Source organism: Neolamprologus brichardi, chromosome 8 (assembly GCF_056152115.1).
Source record: "Neolamprologus brichardi isolate AB-2024 chromosome 8, ASM5615211v1, whole genome shotgun sequence".
Lineage (NCBI taxonomy): Eukaryota > Metazoa > Chordata > Actinopteri > Cichliformes > Cichlidae > Neolamprologus > Neolamprologus brichardi.
Genome location: NC_142111.1, coordinates 10,259,490 through 10,278,405, shown reverse-complemented (window position 1 = coordinate 10,278,405; position 18,916 = coordinate 10,259,490). Strand labels below are relative to the sequence as shown.

The window sequence follows — 18,916 nt, the reverse complement described above, 5'->3', positions numbered from 1 at the left end:
AATCCCCCACACAGATCATCTTTAAGCAGTCACATTAGCCCAGCTCAGACTTAGGGTCTGATCTTTATATGATGCAAAGTGAGTGATGCACGTGGCGTCTTGTGCTTAAGGACAACAAAAAGTTCTTCTTTCAGAATCTGTGTGTGGAAATCTGAATAGACTTAAAGTTATAGATCACTGAAAGATTTGTCATTAAAACACTCAAACATAATGAATACTTTTCAGAGTTTCATATATTTACCAACCACTTTGTGAACACTACCTGCCACAGTTCAAACTGAGCATCTGAATGAGGATAAAAAGGTGATTTAAGCGACTTTGACTGTGATATGGTTGTTGGTGCCAGACGGGCTGGTCTGAGTATTTCAGAAACTGCTGATCTGCAGGGATTTTCCCACACAGCCACCTCTAGTGTTTACAAGAAAGGTCTGAAAAAGAGAAACTAGACATTTCTCTCACTGCTCTGGGTCACAATGCTTTGTTGATGCCAGAGGTGAGACAACATTAGTTGGACAACTTCAAACTGATAGGAAGATAACAGTAACTCAAATAACAGCCTCCAACGTCTAATGAGTGCAGGTAGAAATTGTATGATTTGAAAAAAACATTGTGGTGTGACAAGTCTTGATTTCTACTGCACCATTTGGATGGTAGGGTAAGAATTTAGCATCAGCTACATGAGAGCATGGCTCCATCCTGCCCTGTATAATAATAATGGATTGGATTTATATAGCGCTTTTCAAGGCACTCAAAGCGCTATACAATGCTATACAATGCCACTATTCATTCACTCTCACATTCACACACTGGTGGAGGCAAGCTACAGTTGTAGCCACAGCTGCCCTGAGGCTGCCATATCGCGCCTTCGCCTCTGGCCAACACCAGTGTCTTGCCCAAGGACACAACGACCAGGAGAGAGAGCCCGGGAATCGAACTGGCGACCTTCTGTTTACAGATGCGCTTCCCAACCCCCTGAGCCACGGTCACCCCGTATCTATGTTTCAGGCTGCTGGTGGTGTAACAGTGTGGAGGTACATTTCTTGGTACACTTTGACCCCTTAGTACCGGCTGAGTATTGTTTTAACGCCACAGCCAACTTCAGCAGGAGCTTGGTATCATGGATGTGCAGCTGACAAATGTGCAGTGACTCCGTGATGCTGTCGCATCAATGTGGCCCAAAATTTCTTGTTGAATCTATGCCATGAAGTGTTGTAGCAGATCTGAAAGTACAACCCAGTCCTAGCAGACTAGTAGAATGCCCGGTCATATAAATGCTATCATGTCAAACTCAGGATGTTACTGGTCCCACCTAAGAAATGCTCATTAAATGACTTCCTTTTTTGACTTTGAATTGTTGTTGTTTTTTTAAACATTTTTTATGAATTGAATAAATTAGATATAATGCGTTATTCACTGTTGCTGATAGCTGGAGTTGGTGACCTTTGAAAAGAGCCAGGCCAGCTGTTTCCCTCATGTTTCCAGTCTTTTTGCTTAGATAAGCTCATCAGCTGCTGCCTGCACCTTGCATATTTATCAACAGATCAATCAGAGACTGGTATCCGTCTTCCCATCTAACTCGCTCTCCTTCACAAGTATGTTTCCCAAAATGTGGACTTAGGAGATGATTTCCTCACAGCTGCAGTAATGAGCAGACACCGATATGACAAATGTGTCTTCTCCCCTCTTCCCTCTGCAGTGAGTTCAGAGGTGGGTCGTGCAGTCTGGCTCCGTTTCTCGCCGCCGTTGCCCTCCTCCGGACCGCAGCCCAGCTTTATGGCACACCTGTCGGGGGCTGTGGTCGGCATCAGCATGGGCCTGCTGATCCTGCGCAGCTACGAGGAGAGTCTGCAGAAACAGTGCTCCTGGTGGGTCATCGTCTTCTCCTTCATCACCTTCCTTCTCTTCGCCATCTTTTGGAACATCTTTGCGTATGAGCTCCTGGGGGTACAGATACCACCTCCCCCCTGATGATGGGCCCCACCCTCCCCCCTGCGGTCATATACACGGTGACTTCAGAGGTTCCCCTTCGACCATAGTTAACTTTACATTTCCTCTCAAGTTCGACCCAAATGAAATCATCTAAACTAAAAATCGACCAAGAATCCTTTTTACAAATACTTTGCAAATCAAAGAAATATGTCTCTTTTATTAAAGAGGGATTACAGTAGCAAGACATACAGGTGAAAGGTCCTCAGATCCATTTTGAGGAGCCTAATATCGTTTTTATATATATATATATAAATATATATACGAAAAAAGCTCATCCACATTACCAGCACTAACCTTTCAATGAGCATTTAACCATTGTGCTCTTTTACTATCAGAAGCTTTTTTTTTGAAAAGCAGTTTTCGTCACTTATTTCTTTGAGTGCATCTCTCATTCATGTAAAAACCAAATTAGAAGAATCTGAGCTCATGACATGTGCCTGGGGCGGAAAGGAAGATGAATTAAAAGGGATGAGAGGTGAGAGATCGGGATCAGCCGCAGCAGTGACGCTTTACGCTAATAAGGTGTCGGTGTTTTTCACTTAGAAACGCCTCAATCTGTGCCACAAATCAGACCCGCCTGAGAGGATTTTAGGAGAAATTTCAGGAAATGCTTGTTTTGTTTTTTCTTTTGTTTTTAAAGGCAGCAATAAAAGCCCACAAAAGCAGTTAAATCTAAGCGTCAAGATAATGTTTTCGTTTCATTTTCAGCTGAGAAATGTTACAACTAGCAGAGCTTTTCCCTCAAACTGAGCTGCCATGTAGGACAAAAAGAAACCAGTTAAAAGTGATGAAAGAAATTTGTTACAAGAAGAAAGAAAGAAGGAAGGAGGAAGTTTTAGATTCATGATTTCTTACCTAACGTCTGTCATATTCAAGGTTATTTCAAGGTTATCATTTTTCGCTTCACGGAATCCTAAAAACAAAGACGGACGTCACTATTTCTGTATTATTTCCTTGCTAATATACCTACACTGTGGATACAAAAACACACAATGACGTCAACACGTGGAGGTGGGAGATTAAAGTGACCGCGTGACAGGAAGGAAAAGAAAAAGATGAGAAAACGAGAGCTGAAGTTTCCTGGATGGTCATCACTTCGGCGAGCGAACTCGGACTTCAGCCACCAACTTGCTAAACGCACCATGTAAAATATGCCATGTCATGCTCTGTGGCGCTCAGCGAGACAAAGACACACACACAAACACACAATCTTCTCCTCTTTGTCTTTGAAAGTAGCCGCGGCCTGATTCTGCAGGTCATTGTGGGCAAACCGAGGAGAAAAACAACACAAACACACACACTGGCCTGTTCTCGCTGACAGACTGAACTGGGGAGGGCACGGATGTGTCATCACCTGACCTCTGACCTTTGTTTCCCAGAGGGCATTGGGGTCTCTACGTCAGGCCCGGTCGATACCTCAGTTTCTCATTCTTAGGGACTGTATACATTTGTAAAGGAATGTACCTATAAAGAAAAAAAAGTGTTATAAGTTGTCCCCGTTTTTCATTTGATCGTGGATGTGTATATTGTATGTTCATAACCAAGAGTATATTTATTTGTATTTTTCCCCCCTCTTTAAAGGGGAAAAGAGAAAAATGGTGCAAACAAAACTAATGCTATGATTGTTGTCCTTCTGATGACTCCTGTATGGCTTTGATCCTCTGAAACACAGAGAGGCAGAATCCCCCGGGTTTGTTAGGCGACCACCAACAAGTCGAGCTCACCTGGTTTTATAAATCTTCAGTGCTTTACAAAATAAGCCATAGAAAGAACTAAAAGGAGATGGCAGAAGCAGAGGCAGAAAAAAAAACGAGAGAAAAAAAACACATTTGTTGGTTTGAAATGCGCTGACTGGTAGCTTCTGTTTAGACTTCATGGTTGCGTGTGTGTGTGTATGTGTGTGTGAGAGAGAGTGATGAAAAATTATTTCCTCTTTGTGAATATTCAGCAGGTGAAATGAAAAGAAGACACGCCTGTGATACCTTGGACTGTTTGAGATATTTTCATGTAGCTAGACTCATTTTTTTTCCTTTTTATTTATGACTTGTTCGCCAATTCGTTTGCAGCCGATGCAGCTTAATTCTGCAAGTGCCCACTCTCTTCCCCCTGCGGCGTGCGGACGCTTCTCCGCAGTTCCTCTTCTGCAAATAACAAATTATGGACAGGGCTCCTGTCATATATTTTATCTCCTGAGTGATTCGGGCTTTTTGGAAAGTCGAGGCGAGGATGGCAATTATATTTACTCAATGCTACGTTCCATTTTTCAGTCTTTCAATCAATAATTCATTTGGATGTCCACTGGCTGCCTGAGGGAGGAAAAAATTTTTTTTAGCATTTGCCAGTCTTGCCATCCTCAGCGTTTGCTTCCACATGAAACTGTCAGTAGTGACAGAGGACTCCATGTTAAATGAGGAAATGAGTGTGAAATAGCCATAATAAGCCATTTTCAGATACATTTAAACAAGACAAGGTCAGCCAGTAGTTGATAGCGATGTATCCCTGATGGAAACTCTTGTGTTGACTAGGAAATATTACTGCTTGGGATAGCAAAGATGTGTTGATGAATAATGCATACATACCCTGTTAGCCTATAATGAAGATAAAGCGGATGCCTGAGAGGAGGTTAATGTGCCTCTTTAACTTAAGATTCATAGGAACCCGAAAGGGTTGTAAAAAGGGCTAGTCAATGGCTATGTTTTTGTAGAACACGTCAACTGTGAATATAACCACTCCCAGAACTAGATGCAGGAATAAAGTGAAAGGCTGTACAAAGTGAAACGGCTAGTGTTTGAATTTATTTATTTTAAGAGCAAAGCGTTCGGTAGCATTGTCAGGAAAAGAAAAAACCAAGTAGGAGAGAAGTTTTTAGGATTAATTTACCAGTTTCCTGTAAGCCAACTCTCCTGGCCCCTGAGCCTGAGCCAACCACAGCAACAACACACCTGGATTCGCCTCCTTAGATGCCCCTGCTTTACATCCTCCAGCTCATCTTAAAGGAGAGGAGACTCTAGCTCTGACAGCATGTGACAGTTTGTGAGAGACACCTGAAGCTTCCCCCATCCTGACCCTCCTCCCTGTGCAGAGTAGGGCTGATACATGGTTGCTACGACGACGAGAGCCCGAAGCCAGACCCTAAACAGGATGTCTTCCTTTAATAAGTGGATCTGACAAGGCGGCATGATGTTAATTTAATTGCTGTCGTTAGGTGACGTAGTTGTTTTTGACAGTCGACAGGAAGTCTCTGTGAGGGATGGCGCGAGCAGCCTATAATCCATCACTACAGATGATCCACGTCCTCCCCCGAATTGTCTCAAAGTGGTCACGATGACTGCGTTATGAGATCAGGCTAAAAGTTTCTACTCGCCTCATTCAAAATGCAACTTTATAGCTTCATACTCGACGCTGGCTGTTTCTGACTTCTTGGTTTTTGTCACACGTGTTTTGTTTCTTGTTTTTGCACTTCTTATAATGTACTTAACTGTTGACACGTTGCTGTGTGCCATAGTCTCATTTGACATAATCATTCTTCTGAAGCTTTTTTCCTTTAACCTTCTTATGCCAATCCATCGTGCTGTACGCCCAATGCCTTGTTACATATATGAGCTCAAAGCAAAGCACCAGGCAGAAAGGCTGCTTCGCTGTCAGCCATCTACACGACGATGCAGAGAATCCATAAGAGACGGAAACCACAGTGCAAATATCCGTGTGTCCAGTAGCTCCTCTGAACTGCTGTGTGCCACAACAGGCCGGCCAGGTCGCCTTTTCTGTGTGTTTAGTTCTGCTTAGATATAGCACTGTAGCTGATCTACAAACAAGAGTGAGTGGACATTTACATTTAAACTTAGTAAAGGTTCTTAAAGGGCCCCAGAAGATATTTAGTTTGATTTCCCACATTAATCTCAATATTGATACAAAAGAAAATGACAGTCAGGGCCCACCTAGCTGCTAAAATTTAAGATACACTTGCAAACCACACAGTCATTAGTGAAGTCTGTCTTAGAGTACAGATGAAACAAAAGGTGGAGAGGAGGGAACACAGCTGAAACCTCATTTTCTAGCTTTAGTATGATCGCAAATGCTGAGCCACACGATATCATGCAAACATGTCATTTCATAAAGCAAGAGTTGAACCCCTCCCACAGTTTAGGATGACAAAAGTCGTACCTGCGCTGCTCTAGTAGTTTCTCATGAGCTGCTTACTCGTATCTATAAAATGGTGCCAAGCTTACGAGGTTCAGCCTCTCAGACCCAGACAAGAGGTTGTACCAACACAGCGTTTACAAAAAGAACAAGCAAGAAGAAGCTATTTTTTTTCCTCTCTGTCAAGAGGAAATTGAAGGACAGCTAAATTTACCTATGGATAATTTATATCAAAGTCCTCATTAATGATTTCACAATCTATTGTACTTTTTAAATGTTCTGAACGGAACCATTTTATATTGTGTATATATATGAATATATTTTGTTTTATTTTGTACTGTTCATTGTACTTTGCTTTAATTTAGAAACAATATAAATAAAGAACAATACTGTGGCAACATCCTACTGCTTTTGACGTTATTTAACTGAGACACGTGACGGATTAGTTGATCCGCAACACTTTACCACAAAAAGGTTTTATTATCATTTTGGAAAAAGGAAAAAAACTACAAATTTTAAATCGGCATTCATGTAAAATGTTCGGTTTTATGCAGATTTGAGTTTCTTTGTTGGTCTCTGGTCAGCTTCGCTGTCGGAGCACTTCTTCCCCACTGCGCTCCCCCTCACATCGATGTCCTTTAGAAGTTGGAGCTGCAGCTGTGTGGCTATGCTCATCGCCCACAAACACAGCTCCAGCCTGTGGGGTGTCCAGTCCTGCAGCGGATCCACTGAGGGGCGAGAGGCAATACAAAAGCTTTTTGGTAAAGCACTTTTGCACAACACGACCATTCAAATATATAATAAAGGCATTAAAATGGCACATTAAACACAGGCCAATGTGGTATTTTAATGAGTAGTGTCTATACTGCAGATGACGACGTAGCCAGCTTGGTGTCATTACCTCTGTTTAGTTTTTCGGTCCTCTCAGTCATCTTTTCCAGGTACACTGTGTAGTGCTTGGCGGTGTACTGGATGGGCTTCAGTCCCGGTACGCTCTCCATGGCTTCATCAGACATGAACGCAGCCTGTTCTGGAGCTCCCGCTGCTAACACAGCTGGAACAAGATGGACAGTCAGCCTCAAGCTACGCTGAACGCACCCATCGAGTGCATATATTTTTCTACACAGAGTACAGAGAGTTACAGCCTACTCAATCTAAGCACTGTTCTGTAAACTTGGAGAGGATCACAGAGAAATTTTCATACGTTCGTCTTCATATCCCAGAAAAGATGGTGTGCCGACCTGAAGCAGTGGCTGGACCGACTCCTTTCAGGGAGCTGAGCTCTGCGATAGCGGCCTGCACGTCAGGCAGAAGGGTGAAGGCCTTTCTGGAACATTTCTCCACCTCGTCCTCGCTGTTGGAAGCCACCAGCTGCTGCAGCCTCGGCCTGAACTTCCCTCTCTGCAGACAAGCCCACAGGGCCACTCAAGGACACATCTGATGAAGGGAGTGCTTTAAGACTCTTCATGCTATTTCAAAGCTATACTACGTGTTTGAAGGAGTAATTACTGGTGCATGTGGTTGAAATGTGTGAAACAGATGCACTTGTAAAGGAGGCAAGTGCTGAGGAAACATACAGAAGTACTCAGACTTTTACACACACTCACTATGTGTGTAAATGTCATGGTGATTTTGGATTTTTAATGATTACTTTGAACTGTTGTTTTCCCAGGATGTAATGATTGTACAGCATACATCTTTAATGATTTAAAAAAAAACAAGATCTGCGTCAAAGTCAGCACTTTCAAACTCAACTGAAATTGGTAGCCACCCACATGGACCAGCCAAATGCCTTTTAAAGAAAAGTTTTACGGTCAGTCAAGGCAAAGATTGAGCTATTTGATGACAATGACAAGAGCACAAGAGGTATCTAAAGGTGAGGTTATCTTATGCTGGAGATTTCTTCCTGTTAAAAGGAAGTTTTTCTTTCCCACTGTTGCCAAAATGCTTGCTCATAGGGGCAGTCATATGACGGTTGGGGGTCTCTCTGTTTTCTTTATATTATTGTAGAGTCTTTACAATATAAAGTGCATTAAGGCGAATGTTGTTGTGATTTGGCACTCTATAAATAAAACTGAATTAAAAAGCAGGGACTGTGCCAGGAAGCCAACTAATTTAAATGAACTCTACCAATTCTGCCACAAAGAGTGATTAAATATTCAGCCAGAATTATGCCAGAAGCATCTGGTTGAGGTTGACATTTAACCAAATATTAGTGGGGTGTGTGTATAACCCTGACCCTGTGTGAAAATCCAAAAATAATTTCAAACTTGTACACACCTGAATGTCAAGTTTGTATTTTTGATTTAGAGTCCAGAAATAATAACTCACAGTGAGCTTCCACTCCATCAGTTTCTTTAGCTCTGATAGAGAGACTTGTTTGTCAGGCCGACTTGAAATCAGTGAGGGCAGCTCCTGTTGGTACCTGATCACACGCAGAAACTGATTAGGATCTGTGTACCTTTCATCCTACAGTCAAAGCAAAGCCAACTCATCCAAGTTAAATTCAATTAAAAAAGCACATTCAATTTTAAATTAACAGTCATCAATTGTGGTAAAACCAGGTCAGAAGGTATCTACTATACAACCCCAACTTCAGGTCCGCTCGCAGTTTTCTGGAGACCTTTAAATCGCAGCTGACATGGATAAAAAGGTGGAATAGGGGATTACCACCGCTCAAGGTCCAGCAGCTTCCCAGGTTTCTTGACTTTGGCCTTGGCCTCCACTACATCCCAGTATGTCTCATACACTTTCCTCCATGCGGCTGGCTCCTCACATGCAAACAGAGCGCTCATGACAGCAGAAAGCTCACACCATCACCTACAAACACAGAAGCATTTATTTTACACAGCCAAATAAATAACATTGAGCTTAACAAGTGTTGCTTTCGCCCTAATGTATTGCGGTGATTCAGAAAATGTCACCTTTATTTTGAAATACACATGACATAAAAACAAACCCACCCAGATCGTTTCTAACGTCTGCTCAGTAGTAAGTTTTTGCCGCGTGATGGTCGCTTCTGTTATTTCAGACGGAAATCCCGCGAGATGATAACAAAATACTACTTCCGGTGCTGCAAGAAGGTGAGCTTCACAGCACAAGGTTTGTCCTTAGAAGTTGTTTGTGTTTTACTTTATGCGCGTGAATTTTCTTAATTTGATAGATTTTTAAATTATCTGTCAGACTGTTTAAATACTTGTAGCGTTTGCGCTTTGTCTTTGCAAACCTGCTCGGCGAGTGGTGCTAGCCAGCTAGCACTAGCATGTCATTCCAGTCATGTTTATGGTCAAAGTACAGAGAGTTCTGCAGCTTGTGGCCAACTTAGCAGGAGACGCGTAAACTACAAGCCGATTACTAGTCACAAATAGATGTGTAAAGACACATTTAGAAGTAACTATAAACACCAACAACACGTGGCATTAAGAAGGTGAACGGTTAAAGTGTTAGTATGCATAAACACTAGCCACATTGCCAGCTAGTGTGTGTTTATGTTACTTGGTGGAGTAAATCACGTGAGCACCAAGCGGCTACAAGTCGTAAGAGGATGAGTAGATCAAGCAAACCCACAGGGTGAGCTTGTACTAAAAGCAGGATACGTAAGAGTATTTAGAAACTGCATGCACTTAAAGCAATAACGTGTCGGGTAGTGTAACTTCACTGCAACATTTCAGAATGTCATCGCATTCTATAAACATTCACCGGCCACTTTATTAGGTGCACCTTGCTATTATCGGGTTGGAACCCGTTTCTACTTCAGAGGTGCTTTAATTAAAAGTGGCATAGAGTCAGAAGGTGCTGAAAACATTTCTCAGAGATGTTGGTCCATATTGACATGACAGCATCACAGAGTCGCTGCGGATTGAACAGGTGCTCTAGTACACTGAGATTTGGTGACTGTGGAGACAAAGTGTGCCAAAAAAAATCCCCCAGACCGATTAGACCTCCATCACCAGGCTAAAGCTTTGATACAAGGCAGGGTGGATCCATGCCAAATTCTGACCCTACCATCTAAATGTAAAAGCAGAAATTGAGACTGATTTTGTGAGCCTGGTTGAATTTGAATTGTATCCTCAGTTTCCTGTTCTTTTATGACAGCAGTGGTACTCACGGTTAGTGGTCTTCTGCTGCTTCAAGGTTTGATGTGTTGTACATTCAGAGATGCTCTTCCGCATGGTCTAGTTGTGTTGGGCTGTTATTTCACATACTGTTTCCTTCCTATGAGCTCAGACCACTCTGATTATTATCCTCTGACATCAACAAGTAATTTTCACCCAGAGAGTCGCTCACTTGGTAGTTTTTCTTTTTCAGACCATTCTCTTTAAACCCTAGAAAATCCCAGCAGGTCAGCAGTTTCAGAAATGCTCAGACCAGCCTGTCTGGCACCACCAACAATGCCACATTTAAAGTCTTTTAAATCCACTTTCTGTCCCATTCTCATGCTCCGTTTGAACTGCAACTGGTCATCTCCAAGAAAACAACATGCCTCAGTTCACTGAGTTGCTGCCATTGGCTGACTAGATATTTGCATTAATAAGCTGTTACACATGTTTAACTAACAGATGACATACATATGACACAGGTTATTATTGATTTGTGACATGCTGCCACCCAGTCTAGAAAGTGCTGTATAACTCTTAACTTATTATTTTGCTTGAGTGCCACCTGCTGGTGGAGTCTAACAGCCTTATTGTAAGTTTGTATTTGTAGCTCTGTACCTAATGCCTCATGTCACATTAACTGGGTTTGACCTGATAGCGCGGACAAAGTATATTGTCTTTGATATTATTATTATTATTTTTTGCAACAGAAACATGGAAAAAATGTCAAGGGTCACCACAGCTCTTGGCAGCAATGCGATCAGTGGCAAAACCATGTTCTGCCACTTGGACGCGCCGGCTAACGCCATCAGCGTGTGCCGTGATGCCACGCAGGTGGTTGTAGCAGGACGGAACATTTTTAAGATCTACGCACTCGAGGAGGAGCAGTTCGTGGAAAAACTGAATCTCCGCGTCGGCCGCAAACCGTCGCTGAACTTCAGCTGCGCCGATGTCATGTGGCATCAGATGGAGGAGAACCTGCTGGCCACGGCGGCCACCAACGGGGCGGTGGTGACGTGGAATCTGGGAAAACCCTCTCGCAACAAGCAGGACCAGCTGTTTACTGAGCACAAGCGCACCGTCAACAAAGTGTGCTTCCACCCAACAGAGGTTTACATGCTGCTAAGTGGTTCACAGGACGGCTTCATGAAGTGCTTCGACCTGCGCAAGAAGGAGTCTGTGAGCACTTTCTCAGGTAATTTAGTTTGCAACAACTCTTTCATGTGTAATGTAACGTAAGTCTTTGCATGAAACAGTAGCGCTGTTTCTTTTTAATATGTTGAGAATATGTGACGTGAGAACTTTACAATGCGTACACTACAGAACTCCCTCTATACTGACACCTTTGATGTCTGTGGTTCAGAGCTGTAAAGGGTTGGATTGCTGTAGATGTGGTAGAGAGATACAAAATGTAGAATTTCTCACTAAACAGTGAAAATAAAATCATGAAATTAAAGAAAGACCTTTTTTTCTTTACAGGAAAAGAGTGATTTAATGAAGAAGGAGTTAACTCCAGTTTTAGACTAATGACACTGAACTAATAACACTTTTATGGTTCACCTAATGTAATGAAGTCTTTCTCACTTGTCAGAAGTAACGCTGTCATCCCTTAACTTCCCCTGTTTCTTCTAGGTCAGTCAGAGAGTGTAAGGGACGTCCAGTTCAGCATGAAGGATTATTTCACATTCGCCGCATCCTTTGAAAATGGCAACGTGCAGCTGTGGGACATTAGACGACCGGACCGCTATGAGAGAATGTTCACTGCTCACACCGGTCCGGTGTTTTGCTGTGACTGGCATCCTGATGACAGGTAAGAAAAGAAATATGAGACACGAAATAAGAAACTTCAGCCTTTCCTTGCTAACATGTTTTTTGTAACCTTGTAGAGCAGTAGACCCATTTTTTGAAGCCTGAATTAACACAGTTGTCGCCATTCACCTCGTTTCATTTTAGGGGTTGGCTGGCAACGGGGGGCAGGGACAAGATGGTGAAGGTTTGGGACATGACCACTAACAGAGCCAAGGAGATCTACTGCGTCCAGACGATTGCTTCAGTGGCACGAGTTAAATGGCGACCTGAGAGAAAGTTTCATTTGGCCACCTGTTCCATGATGGTGGACCATAACATCTATGTGTGGGATATCCGCAGACCTTTTATTCCCTTTGCTACCTTTGAGGAACACAAGGATGTGACTACTGGAATTGTGTGGCGACACCAGCATGACCCTCATTTTCTGCTCTCTGGCTCTAAAGACAGTACACTCTACCAGCATATGTTCAAGGATGCCACACGTCCTGTGGACAAGGCTAACCCAGAGGGCCTGTGCTTTGGACTGCTGGGTGACTTGGCTTTTGCAGCCAAGGAGAGTCTAATCACCAGTGATGCCAACAGAAAGCCGTACCCCGGAGGCGACCGCCGCTACCCCATGTTTTTCTTCAAGAAACCTGACCCGACAGAACAGTTTGCACATGTGTCCAGTGCTCTCAGCGTCTTTGAGACGGACTTGGACAGTCACCGCATGGACTGGTTTGTCAAGACGGCACAACTCTACCTCCTGAGCGGGAAGCCGTTTGCTGAGTTATGTGATCACAACGCCAAGGTGGCCCAGGAGCTTAAAAGACCTCAGGTCAGACTGATCGGCACAGGAACAAATCTGTTATGTACTGCTGTTTGTTAGTGATATGAGACGTGTAATGCAGAGATTTATATATTAAGCTATTGAATATTTTCTGTTCAGTAACAACATCAGTGTTGAAAAAACAGATTTTTTTTTTCCTTCGGCTTGTGTTGGACGACATTGTGAAAAAGAGTTTGGTTCTTTTAAATAATATTTTAGATCATAGTAAATTGGGCGATAGAGTAGCTGGCTGTGTGGAGTTTGCATATTCTCCCCTTTCAGACTGAAAACATGCAGGTGAGGTTACATCAAGGTTCCCAGTTGGCCATAGGTGTGCATGTGTTAACCCTGCAATGGACTGGTACCCCCAATCTTACTCCAGTCCCACTATGACTCTGGAAGAGAGCGGATTATGCTAAATTTTGAACAATTGGATTAGCAGTGTCCTGTTAAAAATACTCATAATATCATAGAATATTCAGAAAACGTTTATATTTTTACATCTAAAAAACTGGAACCAAAGGTTGTTAATCACTGAGACTTTTAAAGATTAATCCTTTGAGCTCAGATCAGACTGTCTGTTCCAGTCACTCACTGCATCATTAAATACAGAGTAGATTATAATTTAAGAAAGGGGGTTAGAGCAGGAGTGTCAAACATAAGGCTCAGAGGCCAGAATCGACCTGCCAAAGATTCCAATCCGGTACACTGGACAGCTTTGGAAAATAAGGAGGAAGGCATAAATCTTGGACTTTTAATTGTCTTTTAATACGCTTTTCAGCTCAGCTATACCAAAGTAATTAAGTTATAGATGATTTTTTTTTTTTTTTTATGATCTACTACAAAATTTCTGCAGTTTAAAAAAAAAAAGTGAAACAAAAAAACTGGATATTTTCTCTGTTAACAGAAACAATTTTTTCTTTTTTCTGTAATTTTACACATTTATATCTTCCAATTTTAAATCATCCTAACATTTCCTTCATTTACCACAGCAGAATTATACATACACATTGCTCCTCTTTTCTTATATTCAGCTATCTCAGAGTTTAACTGTGTAGTTAAACTTCTTCATGCTGACAGAAAGGGGAGTTTCACTGGCCTTGTAAATGAGTTTGCCATCCCTGGCTTAGAGTAATTGAGTCGTGTTTCATTCATTCTTTTATGAACATATTGTCTGCATTATTTAAAGTTAGGCCATATTAGCACACTGTAAGTAACACAAATGAACCTGTTGGATCTGTAACATAACGCTGATATTGTGGCTGTGTTGCCCTTTAGGAAATACTACTGCAGTAACTCTCATTTGTGGTATATTTGCCGTGAATAATCACTTTTTTTTTGTATTTGAACCAAAGGTTTCCACTACATGGACAATGCTGAGAATAATGTTCTCGGACCCTGCAAACCTCGCTACACCCGGTCCCAACCACAACCTCGGTAAACTCGGCACCTTGCCTTTAATGAACAGGTAAACAGAGTTGTTGGGGTTTTTTGTGCTCCATTCATGCGTACGACTATAGACTGAAAGGTAAAGTTTGTGTCTGTAGCTTTTTTGTTTTTTTTTAGTTTCAGTTTGAAGGACCTGGGTTCAGGGATGGGTACGGAGAGCAGACTGGAGCGCAGCAAAGGTGAGAGCAGGCAGGACAACATCCACCTGGAGCCTGGGAACTCATACATCAGCAATAATGAAGGTGAGCTTTAAGAACGCTTGAGAGGCCGATCTGTGTGGGTTTAATTGGCACCAAAGTTATGTTCGCATGTGTCTGTGTTAACCGGACTTGTCACTAAACAGCCGTCTGTGGCGATGGCTCGCAAAAGAAATCACTGTAGCAATGATGGTGCAATATTAACAGAATATTAAAAAATAAGGTTACTAGTGAGGATTAATCTGTATTGTTTGACTTTGACCATCATTATATGATCTGTCAAAGCATTCTTGTCACGTCTGAAGTACGGTCCAAACCCAAAGGATGTAGGCAAGTGGTTTCTTAGTTGTTCTTATAAAAACCAACACTCATCACATTCAATTCAATTTTCTTCCAGAAAACGAGGAGACGGAAGGCAGCGAGGGCCATCCTGAGTATATGTTCGGCGATGCCGAGTTGGATGACGATGACCTCTATTCCATGGAGCACGACAACCAAACAGGTCAGTCACAGCGTCGCCTGCTCAGTAAGGGCTGACGACGTCAGCGCCTGCTATTTATAACAGTCTTCCTGCTCGGCGTCCTTTTGTCTCTTATCTGCGCCTCTATTGTTTCAACAGAGGAGCAGGAGTACACGCTGCCCCAGGAGGCCTTCCAGCTGCGCCACGAGATTGTGGATAACCCGTCCGCTCCGGAGCACCTTCAGCAGGACAAGGCCGACTCTCCGCACGTCAGCGGCAACGAGGCCGAAGTCACCTGTTTGACACCCATCGAATCTTTTTCTCTCATCTCCATCTCCCAGCCGCTGTTCAGTCCACATCTGCCCGCCAGTTTCTTCTGCCCCATTGTGCGGGAGATGCTGAGTTACTACGCTGAGCAGGGCGATGTGCAGATGGCCGTGTCAGTGCTTATTGTTCTGGGGGATCGGATTCGCAAAGAGATCGATGACCTCACCCAGGTCAGTTAGTGAAACAAAAAAACAACTCTGTTTTGTTAAATGTTAGAAACAAGTGAAATTTAGGCCTTTTATATGACCTTAAATTGTATTTGTAGCTTAAAAACATCCAAGGTTAGCGATACAGTGACAGCACGGATTGCAGTTTGAGCAGTTACTTTTATTTTTCCGTTTCAGGAGCACTGGTACATGTCCTACATAGACCTGCTGCAGCGATTCGAGTTGTGGAACGTGTCCAATGAGGTCATCAAACTGAGCACATGCAGCGCCATCACTTGCCTGAACCAGACATCAACTACACTGCACATCAACTGCAGCAACTGCAAGCGACCAATGAGCAACAAGGGCTGGATTTGTGACAGGTATGAACACTGTGGCACCGTTTCATTAAGGTGTATGTGCTGAAATAGTTCTGGGATGGTGTTTTGGGTTCGTATGGTCAGGATTAACTGGACCTGTTCCCAGTGAGCACTGGACTCTGGCTGGTTACTGATTCAGTTCATCAATAGAATTTTTAGTTGCTGTCCACTTTGGTGCCTCCATCTCTGCTTTTTGCAGATGATGTGGTTCCTCTGGTTTTATCAGACGATGACCTCCAGCTCTCTTTGCAGAAAAATGTGAAACGGTGTGAATAAGAATTAGCGCTTCAAAGTCTAAGGCCTTGGTTTAAATACCTCAGTGTCTTGTTCATGAGTGAGGGGAGAGTGGTGCAGCGACTTCCAGGTGTAGTGCCGCATCTGCTGCATCAGTTGTGGTGAAGAGAGAACGGAGTGAAAAAGCGAAGCTTTAGATCTCTGTTGCTACTTTAACCTGTGGCTACAAGCTCAGCGTGGTGACTGAAAGAATGACATTGGGGACAGAAGCGATGTAAATCAGTTTTCTCCAAAGGGTGGCTGAGCTTGATCCTTAAAGGTGGGGTCAGAAGGGGATGTTGAGCTGATACTCCTCCACACAGGAAGGAGTGACTTAAAGTTCGAGCACCTAATAAGGATGCTTCCTGGACGCTTCCAGTTAAGTGTTCGGGGGGTGTCCAACCTGGAGAACTCTTAAAGTGACCATAATTCCCTTACCGTTTATTAAAATTAAAATGGTTTTAGAAAGAAGATATTTACAGGGTATTCGGTGCATCGTGGTAACATAAAACATTCACCATGTATCAACGTCTGAACACAAACAGAAAAATCTACCTAGATTTTGCCCTGTGTACAGAGCGAATTGTGAGGAAAATTTGAATGGTTCATGAAAGATGAATTATTTCGTAATTTTACAGATTACAAAATAAGTCCAGGCAGCCTGTATGATATTTGGGGGATGAAATGGTTAAGGTGGAAATGGGAGTAAATATCAAGCCTTTGTCTACAAGCTCCTCTGAATTTGGAAGTTATTATTTATTAGAGGTGGGAATCACCATACAACTCACAATACGATATTATCACAATACTTAACGCACAATACGATATTATTGCAATTTTTAAAAATATTTTGCGATATTCAAATTCTGTACATAAAGGTAAACTTTATCAATATTCATTTTATCTAATATCAAAGTCTCACACTCAGTCTTTCTCTCATTTCAGTCAGTTTTATTGTTGACAAACTGAACGGTTTGTATTACAGCCTAGTCCAACTTAACTGAATGCAACCATCTGGTACAATTATAGCTATTCTGAACTATGCAGTTTATGAAAACTATGCAGCCCATTCAGCAACTGAAGAATTTGAAAGTAAATTAAAACAAAATATAATTTTACATTAAATAAAAAAGTTTTAAACTTAATTAAAATAAAACATGTCTTAAATTAAAATAAGTAAACTGTCATGTTTATTGCTGCCAAAAAACAAGTTAAACACATTTGGACAGTGAAGGAATGTCAGGATTCTTGCTCAGAAAAAGGATCAACATGCTCTGAAGTCAGAGCATGTTCCAGTCCACGAAAAAATTGTTTGTAACAAAATATCGATTTCTGCTGTCCCTGTATCGATACATTATTAGCAAACAAAATATCACGATACTACACAGTATCGATTTTTTCCCCCACCCCTATTATTTATATTAAAAACAAGAACACCATTTTCATTATTTTTAATTGTAATTTTATTATGCTTGTCTGGAACAGGGCTTTGTTTTAAATGAGACATTGAGTTGATATTATCTGTATAAATAAAGGTTTTACAAACTTGTCTTAAAGCAACAAAACTGCTTCTTTTTTCTCCTTTGGTTAGGAAGAATACCTGCTTGGCCTAAGTCTGTTTATTATCATCATCATTCTGATTTAATAAAGACCACTAAAAAAACCCAAACACCTATAAGTGATAGGGCAGTATGGACCAGTGAGTATACTGGGTGGGTTCCAGAGTTGCAGCTTGTATGTGCTGCGTGAGTGTTGGTTTCTCCCGGACTGACAGGAATGAGCTCTGACAGCTGCCGTGTGTCTCTCCTTTAGGTGCCACCAGTGTGCCAGTGTATGCGCCGTGTGTCACCATGTGGTGAAGGGACTGTTCGTGTGGTGTCAGGGCTGCAGCCACGGTGGACATCTGGAGCACATGATGAACTGGCTCAAAAGCAGCGCTCACTGCCCTGCCGGCTGCGGTCACCTGTGCGAGTACACCTGAGCTGCTCACAACTACTGTTAACACAGCTGGTCCTCTGTGGGAGTGTGGGAAAACACACACAAACAGCCAGACAAGGTGTCTTTATCCTTTTCTGTGGACCTGGAGTGTTTGCTCACCAGGAAAAAGGAGGACAGCTTTGAAGTGAGCTTAGACCAGAAAGAATCAGAGGTTTACATGTGTCTCCTGGACGGCTACACAAGAACAAATACAATCACGTGTTCGCAAATGATGTTTGATTCTGTTTGTATGAGCAGAAGTTTATATACATGTATGCTGCTTTTTACAGTTTTTAACCCCAAATACTGTACAGGAAGAATTGTTTGCTCTTCTTCCTCTTTGTACATAATGTTTATTTTGAAGTACTGTAGATATTGGTGCATTAATTTATACTGGAGAGGAAACCTCTCTGTTCTAGCAGTATGTTAAAGCAATAAATACTAAATTGACACTTTGATTCTGAAGTGCTCATTATATAGAACATCCAATCTCCACGAGTCGAATAAGCTCACATTCGAGGTAACCTGACCACACATTACTCCCATGGGGCCAGAAATCCCAACTGGCTGCCAGCCAGCATGTCTAGTCTCTAGTCCAGCAGCTAAACACAGTGCGCTGGAGTGCATGACGTAGTTTGTGCCTCACATTTGGTGAGATTGAAAACGGATCAGAGTTGGAGCCAGCAGAGACTGCTTCTGCACTGATGAACCTCAACAAAACTGCTTTTTCTTGGGTCAGTTTTAAAAGTGTAGCCTGAAGGCAGCTGTTTGCTCATGTACATCTCAGAGATTTTTATCAGCCCAGTCCTAAGTAACTATACATCATTTTGGACACCCCTGTGACTTCAGGTGTTATAGATCAGC

At 42.4% G+C, this 18,916-nt stretch overlaps 3 protein-coding genes across 8 annotated transcripts in view; 2 read left to right on the top strand and 1 right to left on the bottom strand.

Annotated features, from left to right (window-relative positions):
* Window positions 1-6,523, top strand: part of rhbdl1 (rhomboid, veinlet-like 1 (Drosophila)) — a 66,304-nt gene extending 59,781 nt beyond the window's left edge. For all 3 annotated transcript variants that reach the window (XM_006801055.2, XM_006801057.2, XM_035912187.2), the window contains one exon: window positions 1,697-6,523. In XM_006801055.2, coding sequence (XP_006801118.2) covers window positions 1,697-1,968 — 272 coding nt within the window. In that variant the 3' untranslated portion in view covers window positions 1,969-6,523. The remainder of the gene's footprint in view (window positions 1-1,696) is intronic.
* wdr24 (WD repeat domain 24) lies at window positions 1,795-18,599 on the top strand. Of its 4 annotated transcripts, none has more exons than XM_006801061.3 (10): window positions 1,795-1,865; window positions 10,937-11,421; window positions 11,859-12,036; window positions 12,180-12,852; window positions 14,199-14,311; window positions 14,410-14,534; window positions 14,887-14,991; window positions 15,109-15,446; window positions 15,621-15,805; window positions 17,888-18,598. In XM_006801061.3, exons 2-10 carry the CDS (start codon window positions 10,941-10,943, stop codon window positions 18,054-18,056), a joined length of 2,367 nt encoding a protein of 788 aa, XP_006801124.2. In that variant the 5' UTR covers window positions 1,795-1,865; window positions 10,937-10,940; the 3' UTR covers window positions 18,057-18,598. The 4 variants fall into 4 exon arrangements, with proteins under 4 accessions (XP_006801124.2, XP_035768078.2, XP_006801123.2 ...); XM_035912185.2 differs by lacking the exon at window positions 1,795-1,865 and adding an exon at window positions 9,173-9,212; XM_006801060.3 differs by lacking the exon at window positions 1,795-1,865 and adding an exon at window positions 9,190-9,231 and having other exon boundaries at window positions 17,888-18,597.
* Window positions 6,590-9,158, bottom strand: zgc:112496 (uncharacterized). Its single transcript, XM_006801059.3, has 6 exons — window positions 9,093-9,158; window positions 8,800-8,949; window positions 8,461-8,554; window positions 7,371-7,530; window positions 7,031-7,183; window positions 6,590-6,857 (listed from the first exon to the last, which is right to left on the bottom strand). Exons 2-6 carry the CDS (start codon window positions 8,922-8,924, stop codon window positions 6,676-6,678), a joined length of 714 nt encoding a protein of 237 aa, XP_006801122.2. The 5' UTR covers window positions 8,925-8,949; window positions 9,093-9,158; the 3' UTR covers window positions 6,590-6,675.
* Window positions 18,600-18,916: the final 317 nt, after the last annotated feature.